At 40.2% G+C, this 17,685-nt stretch overlaps 1 protein-coding gene and 3 long non-coding RNA genes across 6 annotated transcripts in view; all 4 read left to right on the top strand.

Moving 5' to 3' along the window:
• Positions 1–17,685, top strand: part of LOC134012989 (uncharacterized) — a 354,410-nt gene that overhangs the window by 155,724 nt on the left and 181,001 nt on the right. The window lies entirely within an intron of this gene.
• On the top strand, positions 11,877–12,961 carry LOC134012918 (uncharacterized). 2 transcript variants are annotated; one of them, XR_009928652.1, is made up of 4 exons: positions 11,877–12,106; positions 12,239–12,356; positions 12,450–12,749; positions 12,848–12,961. It is a non-coding gene; the product is annotated as an uncharacterized LOC134012918 (long non-coding RNA). The 2 variants fall into 2 exon arrangements; XR_009928651.1 differs by having other exon boundaries at positions 12,239–12,749.
• Positions 13,012–13,948, top strand: LOC134012919 (uncharacterized). 2 transcript variants are annotated; one of them, XR_009928654.1, is made up of 4 exons: positions 13,012–13,122; positions 13,370–13,440; positions 13,515–13,619; positions 13,829–13,948. It is a non-coding gene; the product is annotated as an uncharacterized LOC134012919 (long non-coding RNA). The 2 variants fall into 2 exon arrangements; XR_009928653.1 differs by lacking the exon at positions 13,012–13,122 and having other exon boundaries at positions 13,193–13,440.
• On the top strand, positions 14,134–15,240 carry LOC134012672 (G2/M phase-specific E3 ubiquitin-protein ligase-like). The gene is made up of 2 exons (XM_062452209.1): positions 14,134–14,365; positions 14,524–15,240. The coding sequence occupies exons 1-2, from the start codon at positions 14,134–14,136 to the stop codon at positions 14,706–14,708; spliced, it is 417 nt and encodes a 138-aa protein (XP_062308193.1). The 3' UTR covers positions 14,709–15,240.

The raw sequence follows: 17,685 nt of genomic DNA, 5'->3' as shown, positions 1-17,685 counted from the left end.
ATCAATGTGTGATGTGTAACATGATTAAGCAAACATTCTTTGTATAGCACACCAAAGCTGTATGACACACAATGCAAATTTGTGCTCCAATAATTTTGGTGATACAAAATTGTTAAATGTGACCAAAAGGTAAGCGACTCTTAAGAGGTTCATTTCCAAAGACAAGTCATCACAGAATATTACAATTCTTCCTTAGCAAACCTGCCCCTCAGTCTGCCCCTGAGCAACAACTTTGCGCATGCCCATTTCAACGCATCGCTCAAATTGGGGTTTCAGAAGAAATTTTGCAGGGGTTCAACACCGTCTTGTACGCATTGGATTTCAACTGGAAATTAGCTACTTCAAAGGTGAGTTTCTTTACAGAAATATATAAACATATTTTAAGAAATTTGATGGGGCATGCTTTTACGTATATGTTTGAAATGTAGGCCATTTAGCCTGTTTATGTGCTATCAGATTCACATTGTTTACGTTAGGATTTCGATAGCTACAGTACAGTAGAGGTTAAACCCTCCAGAAAGTTATGTTGAAATACTGAAAATGCATAGGCCTACATGTTATCAATGTTTAGCGTCTCACAAATCACCCACAAAAGAATCAGTGAAAATAAACGTTCAGAACTGTTAAAAAACCTTGTCCCAAAATAGTTTATTTAGCCCGGAATTTTCAAAGACTGGAGCTAGCGTGGCTGATCACGTTTTAATCACAGCAATGGCGTCTATAAAAGTATCATGTCACTAATTTTTCCAATTTGTTCATGACATCTTTTTTTTGGATAAGTTTATTCGTTTTAACCTTTTAGATGCGTGAGTTTTAAATATTTCCGACGCTTCCACCAGTTATTTTTCCAAAACGGCAGCTAGGTTGCTTTAATTAGCTTCCGTTACCTAGCAACCTAGCATAATACTCGTAGCAATGCTACTACCTGCTAGTGTTACTTGTTAGCCTACTAATTGTAAATGTTGAAGCCATACTATAGCGTTTTCATATAGTTTTTGTCTATGGGAAAACAGTCGGTTGGAATGTTCAGAATCACACATGTGCGACGCTACGATGTGGGGCCCTGCTTTCGAACGATCACATATGTGCAATGCTACTCATTTAATATCAATATGCTATAACTATGTACATAAACTACATTCCATTTTCATTTCTGTACAGATGATCCTACCACCGTCACACGGCCTAGCACTGTGTCCCTGGGAAATGATGGTAAAGTAATGAATGACCGTTTAAAACAGTGACAATAATTGTATGAGCCATGGCAACCTAAAGGCTATGTTTTGAAGCAAAAGCATGACTTAAAACTTTTGCATCACCAGATTCCATACCCCTAGATGTCAACTCTGGTCTGGTGGAGGTGAACCAATTGGGGGCCCAGGAAAACAGCTGGCAGCCAGGCAAGTGCAAATATAAGACACTCAAAAAAATATATGCTTTGTATACAACCATTCAAGGTAACATTTGTTATTTACATAAATGTTACAGCTAATCTAGAAGAACCACAGTGTATGCCAATCATGCTAACTCTTGTAAACTTGTTTTACTTGTCTTTAATGACAGACACATTACAGGTTATGCTCCGGAAGATGGAGACATTGGAGGAGAACCAGCGAGAGGCTCTCCTATTCAGGCGACTACAGGGCAGACACACTGAAGAGGTGCCAGTGATGGACCTACAGGTGGCCCAAACACAGGCTGAACTCCAAGACGCCTTAAGCGAGGAGCGCCTTAAGGTGCTGGAGTTGCGAAAGAGAGTGGTAAGTGTTTGGAGATGCCATGAACTATGGCTTACACGCAGCGTTCAACGTTCACATTGGTGCTGACAATAAGTTCATGACTTCTAATTCCAGACGCTGTGATGAAGTGGAAGACGGGACTGGGAGAGAAAGCTGTGGAGCTCCTCATAGAGGAGACACTCAAACACAACCCGGCAGCCCGTTCAAAACAAGCCAGGTGAATGAATTATGATTGCAGCTTCCATATCCAACCTTTCACATGGCTATGTGACACAAATCTAGAATCACATGTTTTTTTGATGATGTATATTATTTTAGATGTGATTTTTTTATGACTTGTATAGCGCCTTTTTACACGTGCAATTATGTTGATAGAACACTAACTTATTTTGTGCTTCATTGTCAGGGCCAACAGACAGGACCTGTAGCGGGGACTGGCAGAAGATTTTAATTCACTGTTTGGCACTTTGTTTGAAATAAAATGACAATGTTACATGGAAATGCTGCCTTGTTTATGATTAGCTGGAGTTAGGCTACACATCACACAAACCTCCTAAAGTTGGCTACCATGTAGCCTATTATACAAGAACAAGTAGCATTTTGGGCAAATGAGGCCTGCATATGAACCGCCCCCAATATAAGCAGTAGAATTGAGAAATATAGGTTACTTAGTTAACGTTGCAGTTACGGACTGGCAACGTCACAAAATTACGTTGCTAGGAGGTCGCGGTTACGGACTGGCAACGTCGGAAAATTACGTTGCTAGGAGGTCGCGGTTACAGACTGGCAACGTCGGAAAATTACGTTGCTAGGAGGTCGCGGTTACGGACTGGCAACGTCGAAAAATGACGTTGCTAGGAGGTTGCGGTTACGGACTGGCAACGTCGGAAAAATAACGTTGCCACGACGTCGCGGTTACGGACTGGCAACGTCACAAGATTACGTTGCGGTTACGTTCTGGCGTCCCACAGATGCACGGTCCCGCAACGTCGCCAAAGACGTTGCGGCAACGTATGTTTGGTCATCGAGTGACGTTGCGGCAACGTAAGGGCAACGTAACTGTGTTAGCTGGGATATTTCTTCCGCGACACCTTTCAGCGCCTTCAAATCTTCAGCTATTAAAACTGTTCAGCTATCAAAAAAATCAGCAGTTTCAGGCCATGGGTGCTATGACTTTTCAGCTTTGTACCTCTTATGCTTACAATTCATATATCAGCTAAACAGTACATGTAAATCAGCATCTGAATTAAAATGTGACGAGAAATGGGCAGTGTAGTTGCTGAAAATGTGCGTATTTTATTGATGAAACGGCTAATTTGTAAATTTGCTCCGACTTCTCGATAACCTAGGTAAATGAACACTCGACGACGACTTACAAAAAACCGTTGCGCCACCTACTCTTCTGGCGGTGAATTGTTTTCAGCACCCACAGCCTACGGAGAACCATAAACGCAGTCTATCCGTCTGTATCCATCCGTATCCGTAAGCCCGCCCATCCGTAAACGGAGTCGGAGAAGCATATTGCGGCCTTTAGAGTGGAGGGGAGCTTCGAAATCAGTTTCAAAAAGTATTTCTAGTTTGCCAGCATTGCCACAATGTTCACTCTTCATGCTTATTTTTGGATCAATAGATAGCTAATTTTGTGTTGGTCGTAGACAGTTGTCTGTGGAATCCAACAGACTTACACATTTGTTCAGAGCCCCACGAAAGCGAGACAAAGTCCAACTCTCGCCCCATAGAGACCAATGCAAATCTGGTGACACATTTCTCAGAGAAAGCAGAAGTTACACGTTTTTGAAACTGCCGGTAGAGTCGTAGTTCTGACCGTACAGACATATAAAGGATATCTGTGGTTTCGGCAAGGTCTTGGGTCTCGGAAAATATCGTTAATTTTGGGATTGGACGTATAGTTTTGCGTCTAGGTTAACTTGTTTGAAGTGTGGATTCTAGTTAAATTTCTGTTATTCGCTCTGCCCTCAGCGCGTTACGCCTGGTACACACTGCCTGCGATCGGCTGCGATCTGCCTGGAAGCGCCTCCTTTTTTCTTTCGGCGCCCATGTTATCAAATGGGACCGACCACACTGGCTGCGAAGCGCTGCGATTGCCTGCGATCTGCAGTGATCGTTTGGGCAGCTGGTCGAATTTTTTCGCGAGACGCTTGCGAAATCGGCTGCAGGATGATGAAATACACCATATTAGTTGATATATTTGAATAAAAAAACATGTTAAGATTTACTCCATTAATTGTAGACTACGGTGAACATTTGTAAAGTTGTAGACTTTATAATTACACAATGTTGGTAACGAACGTCCTTTACATGTGGTTACCCTGATGAAAACAAATGAAAATAAACGGATTGATCCGTTGAGCTAGCATGCCCGTAGTTGTTTTGTTTGTTTGAGAGAAACGAGTTGTCATGCGTTGCACACAACACACACGCAGACATAGCCTACCGAGAGAGAACCCCCAAGTCGATTTCTAAAATCAGCATCAAATGAATTCTCGAAGTCGAAAAGCACAGGGAGTTGTTGTATGTCAGCAACAATTTTACAAGGACAACGTAGATAAGGATCAATGCTGGGATATAGCCAATGCCATGTTTATGTACCATGTCAGCGTAAAGGAAAGCTCAGAGTAGCTGAAAGGCTTGGTGACCGGCGCGGAGAAATGCGTGTCTGGTGTGAACAGCTTTTGCTCAGTCGTAGCCGATCGTAGCCGATCATGGCGCTGTGCGGCGCGTCCACGCGCTTCGCAGCCAGTGTGTCCCAGGCGTTAGCAATCATAGCTGCACCATCACCGTGGCAACCAAACAGACACGCACCACTCAGTCTCTTACACAGGTGATTGGTATTAGCTTATTAGTGGAGACACAAGACAAGCTATTCAGTCAACTCGTCTCATTAAAAGACTAAGAGCACCTACTAATTCTGCAGATGCTGCTAATATCTCTTTTATTAACTACTATTGCTAATGGAACTGTTTTATTCTACTACGCCACTGAGTGCGTTTACTTGACCATGAGAAACCCGATTACTAGCAATTGTCGGTTTATGCCAATAATACGATTACTCCGTTTACATGTGTAATTAGTTATGCGATTACTCAATTAACGCGTCTACATGATTCTTTTTATTAATCGTTGTATGCTCCACGGACAAAACTTGCACCATCATCCTTCTGCAACAAAGTGTCGCCGTGTCTTCCTGTATCGGCCCTACTGCTGAATGTTTCATTCAATCATCCCATTGAATCCTACTAAGAAAGCCGAGTAAACGCACTCAATGATAGGCTACATCTGCTACTGCTATTACTATCCCAACTATAATTTCAGCTGTTAAAACTATAATATTCTTGTTACGACTAGCGAGCCTACTTCTTCTTCTGTTTAACAGTTCAGCTTTCAGCTTCTCCCGCATTGTAGGCTATTTAAGCTCTTGGCTTTGTTAGATGATGCAGTTCAGCTTCCACACTGCCTCTTGAAATTCAACTATTTCTTCGATTGCTTCACAACGTTCAAACGTATTCTCCCGCATTGTATTTAAGCACTTAGCTTTGTTAGATGATGCAGTTCAGCTTCCACACTGCCTCTTTTGTGTGACTCACACATTTTTGAAATTAATTTCAGCTTTCAGCTTGCGGGTATTTTCTAATTTCTGTATTTTCAGCAATTAAAAACAAAACAAAACATCTTTCAGCATTCCAACGCATTTTCTGCAGGAAATGCACGTTCTAGTTCTGCATACTTATTGGGTGTGCTCACGCCTTCTGCGAGCACAACCATTGTTCTCTCACATATCTATTATTTATTTTTATTGTTTATTTTCGCCCCCCTAAGGATCAGTCAATATTTGGACTATATAGACAACGCCTGTGTCAAAATGTTCGTCTTGGTCTCAATTGCGTTGCTTGTATTTTTATTTTCGTTCCGTTGCACGGTTTAGGAGGTTACAATGTTTTTGTGGCAAAAAGTGCCTTTAGTCAACGAAGGGTACTCAGTGCTAGCTACGTCACCACGTCAGCACACGTTAGCAACGACGCATAGATTGATGTGCAGTTGCACAGCGAGTATCGTGCTGTGGTGTATAGCAGCCAGCAGCGGCCGGCTCATAGAGGGCGCTGCCCCACCACTGCTGCATCACATTCCGACCTGAAACTTAATTGAATAAGACTTAAAAAGAAAGAAAAACATGTCTAATGAGTAAAGTCAATATTATATAGCCAATAGAATGTTGAATCTGCAATAAAATGTGGAAGAAAAAAATCTACGTTGTCTAAAGTTAGCTGATAGGCTACGTATTTCCGGCTGGGCGCAAGTTACCCCATTGACTGTTATAAGTTGTACATGCGTAGTTCGCTCCTCTCAATGCAAGAGATAGGACCTCACCGGGGCGCAGAACACCTGCGCCCCAAACTGCTGATTTACTAGAGGGCCTGTCAAATACATTATGATAGGGCCTGTTATGTCTGTCACATCCAATCACATCACTCAACACATTTAAGAAGTTGTTTATTTAACCTTCGTGCTGCCTTCGGGTCACATGACCCAAAGGTTCATAACGAACCATCGTTGTGTTTACCCAATTTTACCCAATACAAAAACAAATTAAAATAATTTTCTTTTAACCTTTGCAATGTGGGGGGTCTGAGACAGCCTAGCTGTTAAAAGAAAATGCTTCACTTTGTCTTTGTATGCGGTAAATCTGTCGCAATACGACGGTGGGTCACAATGACTGATGGGTCAGAATGACCCGAAGATAACACAAGGGTTAAGTTGTCATGGTGTTCTCTCAGAACTGAACTTGTAGCTACCGATCTAGCTCTAACGTTATAAAGCTAGCTAGCTAGCTAACGTCATGATGGAAACTTGCAATTCAGTCAAGTCGCTAAAAAATACGCCCTTTGAAAAAAGAAATTTTCAAGAGAAGCTCAAAGTCAAGGAGCTTGGACCTGATCGGCCTGACATATTAATTCAGCAACAGTCGAATGACGGGAAGACAATACACTAGGTCGTTTTCAAGGACCTGCTATAGCAAGACGAGTTGGCTGTCATATGGGTCTGAGTCAGTTTACATAACATTTAAATTTGTATATATTTAATTTCTAAAATTGTTTTCTATTATGCCTTACTGTGTTCATAATTTCAAGTTCATAGGTTTATTGTCTCAGGGTTTTGTGTTGTCAGATTTCATTCACAATTATCTTGACACTTACATTGTTGTGTTTCACAGTAGAATTATACAGAATAAAGCCCTTTTCACTTTATTTAAAACTGTTACATTGTGTATTATTCCTGTAATGTTTGACATGAGGAGCGTGGTCAGAAACACTATCATTTACACAGTATGTGCAATTTCAGCACTACAATTTACAAATTAGTAAATACATGTAGGAATGCACCAAAATACTGCTTTCTGGGGTTGAGATAGCATTTCTTTTTTTCGGGGAGGCATGCCCCCGGACCCCCCGAGCAAGGCTAGGATCTCGGAGCACAATATCGCCCCCCCTGGAAATAAATGCACCAGCCGCCACTGCTAGCAGCACATGTACATTTAACCCTTGTGTTATCTTCGGGTCGTTCTGACCCATCAGTCATTGTGACCCACCGTCGTATTGCGACAACTTTACCGCATACAAAAACAAAGTGAAGCATTTTCTTTTAACCGTTGGGCTGTCTCAGACCCCCCACATTGCGAAGGTTAAAAGAAAATTATTTTTATTTGTTTTTGTATTGGGTAAAATTGGGTAAACACAACGATGGTTCGTTATGAACCTTTGGGTCATGTGACCCGAAGGCAGCACGAGGGTTAAGCAAATCAAGACTTGCATGTACAGTAAGTAATGTCACATTAAATAATGTTTTTAAACTCAAGCTTGTGTGGTGCGTCGCTGTCTTCAATGCCACAGTCTAAACGTTGTTTAGACTGAATGTTTCTTTTGACATAAATTTATGTCAAAAACTTACTTTGGTTGTTCACAATGTGTGCTTCATGTTTTGGCTACTCGCAATGCTTTCGTGGCTATCTTGTTGTTATGATCAGTGACCTATGCACTTTGTAAAGCTCTCTCTTGGAAGTCGCTTTGGATAAAAGCGTCTGCTAAATGAATAAATGTAAATGTATGTCAAAAGAAACATTCTCATTTCTGGCGCTTTCAAACAATCCCCAGTGACGTTTGGCTAGCAACAGCAGCTAGCTTGCTCGTAGCAAACTTCTTTTGAATTAGCCATTTCCCCCTAAATTAATGTCAAACTTGTTTACGTTTTTGGGGGCATATTTTCAGTTAGCAGACGGTACTGTTTGAATCGCGATTCCATCTGAAATACTGCCGGTGACAACGTTGTTACAGTAGCTTGTTTCAAAGGGGGTTCTTGAGTAGGCTAAATGCTTGAAAATATCACTAGATGGGAAAAACTTAAGGGGACGGACCCACCTGCAACCGACGCAAGCGAGTACACCCTACAATTTCCCCAGAAATTGTACCCTCTCTAGGTTTTTGTTTTTTAATTTTCCTCCCACTTTTTTCAGAACAGCAGACAGATTTAAGATAGACTATTTTGTTTAAAAGTTATGACCACTGAAGTGATGAGTGGGATAACGCAATTCCAAGCTAGCGCGATGGCTCTCCATAACTAAAAACGGTTCTCAACAATCGACCAAATTGGCCAAACAAGGTATGTACATTGAGCTTAAAGTGTACATAATCTAGCTAGATAATTTTTCTTTAAGCAAGTTTCACAAAAATCTGCAAAAATCAAGTCTCAACACTGTCATAGCCGACCGTCACGAACAGCCAAACCGGGGTCACGAAAGGTTTACTGCAGCTGGCGTTACTACAAACAAAGTCTTCGTAACTGAAACGTTTTTACTTTTAGTTGACGATATTGAACACAGATGTTAAGAAACTTGTCTTTACTCTAAATATCTTCTCCGTTTTCAATTTGAAGCAGTAAATCTAACAGTAGGAATTCTCCCACGACATCCGCTCGCTCCGCTTTGACATATGTTTACTCAGTCCACCATACATTAGACAAGCTAATTTTCGAGCATTTTCAATACAAGATACAGGCCATGTTAGAGTTGATATATATACATAATTGTGTGGGCAATGTAGAACAGCAGACAGATTTGAAATATGATCTTTTGTTTTAAAGTTATGGCCATTCTAGTGATGAGTGCTTACAACGCTAGCTACGACTGTCATCATAGCTGCCATAGAACGGCGAAACCAGGATGCTATGTATGTGGTCAAATGGGACATTGGGCAAGAGATTGCAGACAAAGAAAGCAGGGGCCTGTACTACGAATCAAGATCAACATGCTCTGGATCACTTTCAGTTACCCGGCTACGCGAAGCGTAACAATCGCAATCACGATAAGTGGTATCATGACGGCGGTTATCAACTCTCTAACTCAACCCAGATCTTTCCAATCTAGAGACGTGCACGTTCACATAAAGGGGCGGTGTTTGCACCGTATGTCCAATCGCAAACATGGACAAAACAAGAGCCGCATATTTCACGCAGGAGGAGCCGACAATAATCTTCCAAACATGGTCTACTCCTCCTGCGTGAAATATTGTAATACAAACATATCAGGAATACAGACATATAATACAGAAAAAAATCAACAAAGTCGCTGCTGCCATGCTGGCAGAAAATAGCAGACGCTGTAAATGCGTAAGCTACATGACTTATTGATATCTTGTGCCCCAGGCACAAGATGTGACCATAATTACACGTGTGCATTCCATAACGTTAAACTTTTGTTGGTGTATTATTTTAGTTGCAACCCTGGCAGTGGCAAACGATCGTGGGAGCAAATAAAAAATAAATATAAAACCATAATTTAAAACGGTAAGTAGCAGTAGGCAATACTTGCACATATTTTGTACTTGTTTACCAACAAGTACAAGGCTGAATTGCCTGAGTCAGTCCCTTTTGTAAGATATTGGTATAGCTACAAAGGGCCTATAGAACAATGAAATTGCTTGCAGCCAACAGGAAGAAAAATAAGGCAAAGAAAACTGGGGGGGCCCGCCTCCACAGGACTTCACTCCTGCTGAGGAGCTGGCCCTCTCCAGCTATCAGGGTCGCCCCATGATGGAAGGAGTGGAAGGGGGCATTTCTTCAGACCCTGGTGGCAGCAGCTCGGAAACCCAAGCATATGTATGTTTCAAGTAATCTATGTGACCATGTTCATTCAACAATTATTTATGAATATTGTAGGAGTGAAATGTATTACTGTTCTCTGCAGTGACAGGAAATACAGTGGTGTTGATGCCACCACCCACTGTTGTCCCACTGTGCCATACAGAGGTAACAGTGAAACTAATAGTCCTACGCCAGTATGTATGCCATATGTGGTTGCTGAATATTGATCAAATATGCCATTTACTTTCTCAAGTGGAGGTCCTAGATGATCAGGAAACTGTGTCTGCATGCTAAGAGAGCATTTTGGGGGTACACTTTTGAGTTTTACTTACCACTTGCAACACAGATGGTGAGAGTGTGTGAACGTGTGGCTGTGATTGAAGTGTCTGTAATGACTTGCTAATGGTGGTGGTCTGAACATGAGACACAAGTCCTTACAGTGCTCATTTCAAATATGACTCAATTTATTAAATTGCTATGGTGTTAAACTCAGCAGGAAGAGGAACGTCTTCCTCCCCCTGAGCCTAGGGCCTCCACTTCAAGGCCAAGACAAAGACACAAATTATAAGCAATGAACCTTGAAACACAGTAGTCAAATGGACACCTTCAACTTTCTCCAAGTGTGCCTTGCAAAGGGACAATGTTCTTTATTTGTTTCAGGTTGGAGCAGACAATGTGAGGGCCCTGTATAAAAGAACCCTGGAGCTCGATATAGAGTATAAGAGGCTTTTAATTAAAAAAACAAGGCTGGCTTTTCTGTGTTCCTAGGGAAGGGAGAACACATAAGGATGTATTTGTTAAACTTTTTTCGACGTTTTGGTCTTTTTATACCTTTTTGTGGCTTTTTTGTTGTGCAGTGAGTCTTTTGTGGGGGTTTTCACCATTTCTTTCTTTCAAAGTCCTATTTATTCTTTTTTTTTAAATGCTATAAAAGTGAATGAAACATCCAAATTCAATGAAAGTAGTGAAATTATCATTTATTTAACTTGTGAAGAGCATTGTATGGTACCATACACATTGTTCTTTTTGGTTTGAAATGTTTTGGTTGAAAGAAACACACATTTCTGATATGGAAATGATTAGAAAAAGGCGCAAAGCAACCCAAGGACAACAGAATGGGTTAAGGGGAGACACCCCAGTGAATAGGGATAACATATCAACATGAAACCTCCCCAGTTGATAACTAATATTAGGTCAAATATTGTTTTCATTACTAGTTTCCTGTAAATGTATGTTTAAATGAGCAAATGTTGCATTAAGTTGTAAAATATGATATCATGTGCATACATTTCCAGAACGGAAATCAGAACATTGCATGAAGACAGAATGAAAATCCTTGTTTCATTTTGTCAACATATTAGAGTCCAAAGTTTTTACAAAGGGCACTTTGGATATCTCTTTTTCATCTCTCCATTAATCAGAATATGGTGGCAACAGCCATTGAAGAAAATCCTTTGCAAATTGCGCGGCAGACCGTGTTCTTGCTCAGGTTCTCCGCATCACCCACACTATAAAAGTAGGTAGCGAAATAACGAAACGGTATATCTGTGGGACTGTGAGCGCACGGCTTCGATGTGTCGCATTGGCAACATACGGCTCAAGAAGCTGGCAAAGATACGTAATTCCCTCTGCTGAGAATTTATATCTTTCATAAAGATACTCATGAGGGAATGCGAAAGGGTTTTGTCGGTCTCTAAATGTTCTGGCTCTTCTGACTGTGCGCACCTCTCACTATCCGCGCACCAAGCTCCACAGGATCTTCAATGAACGGTGACGTACGGTGGCCCTGAAGTGCAAATCACACCCCCTAATATGAGTGCATCCCCCAAATGAAAACACTCCCCCCAATTACGAATCAACTCCCCCCAAATAGGATGACTTGTTCACCTCCCCCCAATACAAAAACACGCTCCCCCAAATGGGAAACGACATTACATTAACTCAAAAACACATTACATTAACTCTGAACGTAAAGGGTAGGTACAACGCTGATTGGATGCCCAATATGTCACTCTAATGAGCCCGGAGAAAAACGAATTGCACGGCGTCAAGAAAACTAGAAACTGTAAATGTTGCAAGCATGTATTGCCCTTACTGTGGCAAGCATTTTGCTGATCTGCCAAATTTTTGTAGCGGTTGTGGCAAAGGATTGCAGATTTTAAAAGACACCAGCAAGCCAAAAGAAACGACTGAAACGATGAACGAACCATCTTCAGGTAACGTTTTATGAAGCTAGCCAGCTGGCTATTTAGCTAGCTAAATTAGCTTGGCTAGGGTATACTTAGCTATCATTCTAGCTACTTGGGTCATTTTAACGATAGCTAGCAACAATTGTTTTGCTTTATCAGTGTTACTGAACCCAACGTTACACCAGTTTATGAGCTACCGCAAGAAGAAATCGGAAGAAAGATCTAACTTTTCCTTGCCTAGAAAGGAAGGGAAAAAACAGGAGAAAAGAACGTACAGGTGAGCAGTGTGTTCAGTTAACAAAGCTGTGTATGAATCAGTTATAATAATACGATGCAGTGGCTGCCATAGTGCTTATGGTTTTTCTTGCAGATAAACGTTGGAGTCATGGTAATGCAGAATTTGGGGTTGAAGCCAGTACGTGGGAGAACGTATTGCCCACACATACTGAAATCACAGGACCACAACTCCTCACGCAAGCTGTGAAAAAAATAAGGGATTTCAACAAAGACATGGATGAAGGGCCGTACGTCCTTCTATATCCAGACGGATCCCAAGTCATTACTGTCCCAGGGACACAAAAACCTTTTATACTAAAGGAATACAAAGAAGAAATAGGCAAGACCTATCAACGACTGAACTTCTTTATATGTCCTGAAAAAGACTTGAAAGGTCAGTGACAAATTTATCATATGTACTATTTTCTATTACACAGTTTATAATTAACACAATTAGGCCTATACCCACACATTTGGTTTTGTGTTTTGCAGATCATGAACACCTCTCAGAGAATTCCGAATCTGACAATGAGGTTGTCATTAGAAGTAGGACTTCTGCTGAGTTTGATCATGCTGACACACTGTTAAGTGTCGCCTTATATTTAGGTGATATTTTTCTGAAATATTATTCACAATACAGCAAATACAAAACATACATTAAAAAATATATATAATGTGATTCCAACTATGGATTCACTTTCAGCCATTTGAACCTCAGCTTGAAAGCACTCCAAATGTGAAAGAGATTCTTGAGTGCAACACCAAAGGTAGTAATTTATTATTTGAGCTTACTTGTCACACTCCAATTCAAACTGTGTGTGTGTATTATGCTATTAATCGTTTACAGGCCAAATGTAGTTTCATAAATTTGTTTAAACTATATTTTTTGAAATCACACTCTACCATCTGACCTGAAATGTTCCATATTCTATCTGCAGTCAACATTGACAAACACCAATAAAACAAATGACCACAATGTTAAACATGATTTGATCTTGTTTCTTTATTTTTTAGATAATACCTAATTCAGATGATGCCATTCCAAGTACTTCAGGACATTTAGCAACCAAGAGCACGTCATACAGGTGTGTTTTAGTTGTAGTGAAAGAAAGGGGGAGTGTATGCATAAAGACGTGTACTAAATGTGTGCATTTTGTAGCATATACACAGATCTCTATGCACCGATTGTCATTAATGATAGTGACGAGGATGAGGATCTCAGTGATACTGGAAGAAGTCTGGATGTCCTAGAGAACCCGACCGAGTAAGTGATTAATGACAAACCAAAATGAACAAGACATGTTTTTTTAAACTTTATTTAACACTGGTGTGGTCAGTTAGTTTAATACAATGTAATGAATGCATATTATATTGAAGTAATCTTATTCTTTTGTGCTTAAATTGTGATATACTAAGATGAGCTTTTAACAGCTTTTAAAAAACATATTACTAACAACCATTTTTATGTTTTAGGCATACAAGTGTATCAGTGCCCGACATAATTGAAAATTTGGCGCTTGCCATCGACCACAAAAAAATCAGCAGGTTCAACATAGCCAGGTCAAATGTATGGGATGGAGCTGTCCGAGGGTTTAAACGCAAGTATTTAAATATATATATTTAAATTTATTTTATATCTTAAAATTGCCATAGTTATGAGACCCTCCTTGTTTATGATGTACAAGTGTAATTAATACGCCATTATTTACAGTTTTGTAAACGTTTTTACAGTATTCAGTCACACATGTTTAACTTTGAACCTCATAAAATACATCATCATGATTGGCCCGCATAGATTCAAAGATGGACTTCGAAGCCTGCAGTTTCTGACAGCACTTCAGCAGCACTCCAGTGTGCTGGCTCCTATCCTGTGCCACTCAGACAAGAAGCTGACCGCTCAAGACATAGAAAACCTGTTCAGAGCAGACCTCAGTCCAGTAGGAAGCAACAGGAGGCTGGAGGAAGCCAAAGCACTAAGCTTCTGGGCAGACTATCTGCTTGATTGCGAAGGTATGTCAGGGATTTTGACAGTAATCAATTCTAATGTAATCTTCCTGGTTTCATACCTTTAACCATTAAATTTAAGTTTCTACTTAAAGTTTCTATATTTGTCAGACTGGTGGACATGTGAATAATGCAATACAATGTTGTTGTTTTTCTTCTTGCAGAACAACAACAAACTACCGTGTCCCTTGAGGATTTGCTGATGTTTTCGTCAGGGCTGTCATCACTTCCACCTGCTGGAATTGTACCACAGCCACGCATAGAGTTTTTAACCAACTCACCATTCCCAATGGCAAACACTTGTGCGAATACTGTCAAGCTACCTCTGTTGCAATCATGCCATGTTTAAGACAAACATGGATTTTGGGATACAAAATTCTCCTGGATTTGGATGCATTTAAGCAGTACCTGGTTAACTTTTTTTCTTCAATTAGAGCAACATCTTCTTTGTCAAGTTCTATCTGTAAGACTCTCTGGCATGTAAGGCCTTTGGCAGCCTCTGGCAGGCTTTTGCATTATTGAAAATGCTTATGTGTTGCAGCAATAACATACATTTAATGGAAGGATTGATTTAAATGTTATTTTATACAGAAAAATGAAGCTCAACCACATTCACTCAAATTTTAAGTCTTTGGATAATGCCATTATAGTAAGTAAGACTTTATTTATATAGCACATTTCATACAAGAATTGTAGCTCAAGGTGCTTTACATAAAATCAATAAAAACAATAATACAAGTGATAAACAATTAAAACAAAAATAAAAATCCCAATAAGATCTCTGTTCAAGAGAGAAAACAACTTTAAAAAGTAGGAAAACCCTTTTGAGATAAAATTACTTAAATGCTTCGGTAAAAATGTAGGTTTTAAGCTGTCTTTTAAAAATGTCTAGCGTATTTGCTTCCCTAATATTTATGGGTAATTTGTTCCATAGTTTTGGGGCGTAATTGACAAAGGCCGAATCACCAATCTTCTTATGACTGCTTCTGGTGACCTCTAATAGGCCTGCATTTGATGATCGCAGTGTTCTAGCTGGTGTGTAGTTTATAAAGGAGTTAGCAATGTAGCTAGGTCCTTGTCCGTGTAGAGCTTTGTATGTGAGGAAAAGGACCTTAAAGTCAATTCTGAAGGTAACAGGGAGCCAGTGTAAAGTAGCTAGGACAGGACTAATGTGTTCTCTCCTTTTAGTTTTGGTTAATAATCTAGCTGCAGAATTTTGAATGAGCTGTAGTCTTTCAGTGGTTTTCTTGGGAAGACCAGTGAAAAGTGCGTTACAGTAGTCCAGCCGGCTGGATATAAAAGCATGAATTAACTTCTCTGCATCATTTTGGTTTATGAATGGTTGTACCTTTGCTATATTCCTCAGGTGAAAGATAGCTGTTTTGGTCACTTTATTAATGTGAGAGTTGAAATTCAAATCTGAGTCCAGGATTACACCGGGACTCGTCACCTCTGGTTTAACCCTTGTGTTATCTTCGGGTCGTTCTGACCCATCAGTCATTGTGACCCACCGTCGTATTGCGACAACTTTACCGCATACAAAAACAAAGTGAAGCATTTTCTTTTAACCATTGGGCTGTCTCAGACCCCCCACATTGCGAAGGTTAAAAGAAAATTATTTTTATTTGTTTTTGTATTGGGTAAAATTGGGTAAACACAACGATGGTTCGTTATGAACCTTTGGGTCATGTGACCCGAAGGCAGCACGAGGGTTAAGACAGGGGGTTAAGCCTCCAAGATTCTTAACCCTTGTGCTGCCTTCGGGTCACATGACCCAAAGGTTCATAACGAACCACCGTTGTGTTTACCCAATTTTACCCAATACAAAAACAAATAACAATTATTTTCTTTTAACCATTGCAATGTGGGGGGTCTGAGACAGCCCGACAGTTAAAAGAAAGTGCTTCACTTTGTTTTTGTAGGAGGTAAATTTGTCGCAATACGACGGTGGGTCACAATGACTGATGGGTCAGAATGACCCGAAGATAACACAAGGGTAATAAGCATCTCTCTTTTGGATTTGGGGCCACATAGTAGGACTTCGGTTTTGTCTTAATTTAATTTAAGAAAGTTATCATTCATCCATTTGTTTATTGCCAACAGGCAGTTGGTAATGGAATTGATGGCCGTTGGGTTCAGTGGATATATATAGTTGTGTGTCATCCGCATAGCTATGGAAATCTTATGTTCTCTGATTATGTCGCCGAGTGGTAACATATAAAGAGAAAAAAGTAATGGACCTAAGCAGCTTCCTTGAGCAACCCCATAGCAGTTCTCATGTTTCTTGGACCTATGGTCACCTAAACTAACATAAAACTTCCTTCCTGTGATATATGATTTCAGCCAGTTCAATACACTATCCGTGAACCCAATAAGCTTTTCCAGTCTATTGATTAGGATGTCGTGATCAATTGTATCAAATGCTGCACTGAGATCTAACAGGATAAGGATAGAGACTTTATTTGCATCAGAGTTTAGTCTGAGGTCGCTAATTATTTTGGTGAGAGCAGTTTCAGTACTGTGATATTTCCTGAAACCTGACTGCGAGACTTCCAGGATGTTATTTTCTTCAAGAAAAGAATTTAATTGGACTAAAACTCTTTTCCAGTACTTTACTAATAAATGGAAGGTTTGATATTGGTCTGTAATTTGCAAGTAGACTGTTATCCAATTTGGGTTTCTTTAATAGGGGCTTTACAACAGCTGTTTTGAAGGCATCTGGGAAAACGCCAGTTCTAAGGGATGTGTTTATAATCTCTAGCACCGGACCTGAGACACTATCAAACACTCGCTTAAAGAATGTTGTGGGTATAGGATCAATATCTGAGGTTGTGGAGTTAGATTCGCTGACAATTTTGGAAAGTTCACTAAGTTTGCAGAATCTACTGATGTCAGTTTCGACCCCACTATTAATAATACTAGCTCTGATCAAAGTTATTTTGTTCTTGAAGAACAAAGCAAGCTCTTCACATTTAACTACTGAGGATGGAGGTGGAGCAGGGACAGTGTTTAGCAGCTGGTCAATGGTGGAGAAAAGAACTCTGGAATTTCTGGCATTTTCTGTAATAATGTTGGAGAAATATTCTCTCCTTGCTAGACGGATGGTTTTGTTATAGGTGGTTAGTGTATCTTTGTAGATATTGTAGTGGATAGTGATCTTTGTTTTCCTCAATTTTCTCTGCTGCACGGCATTTTCTTTTCGTTTCACTAACATTTTTATTTCTCAGCCATGGGGAGGTTCTGCTTGTGCACTTTTTGGTTTTCAGTGGTGCAACAGAGTCTAACACAGATAATAGTGCATCATTGAGGTTCTCTACCATTTCATT

Source organism: Osmerus eperlanus, chromosome 26, assembly GCF_963692335.1.
Source record: "Osmerus eperlanus chromosome 26, fOsmEpe2.1, whole genome shotgun sequence".
Lineage (NCBI taxonomy): Eukaryota > Metazoa > Chordata > Actinopteri > Osmeriformes > Osmeridae > Osmerus > Osmerus eperlanus.
Note: the sequence above shows the minus strand (reverse complement) of the source record. Positions and strands in the feature narration are given on the sequence as shown.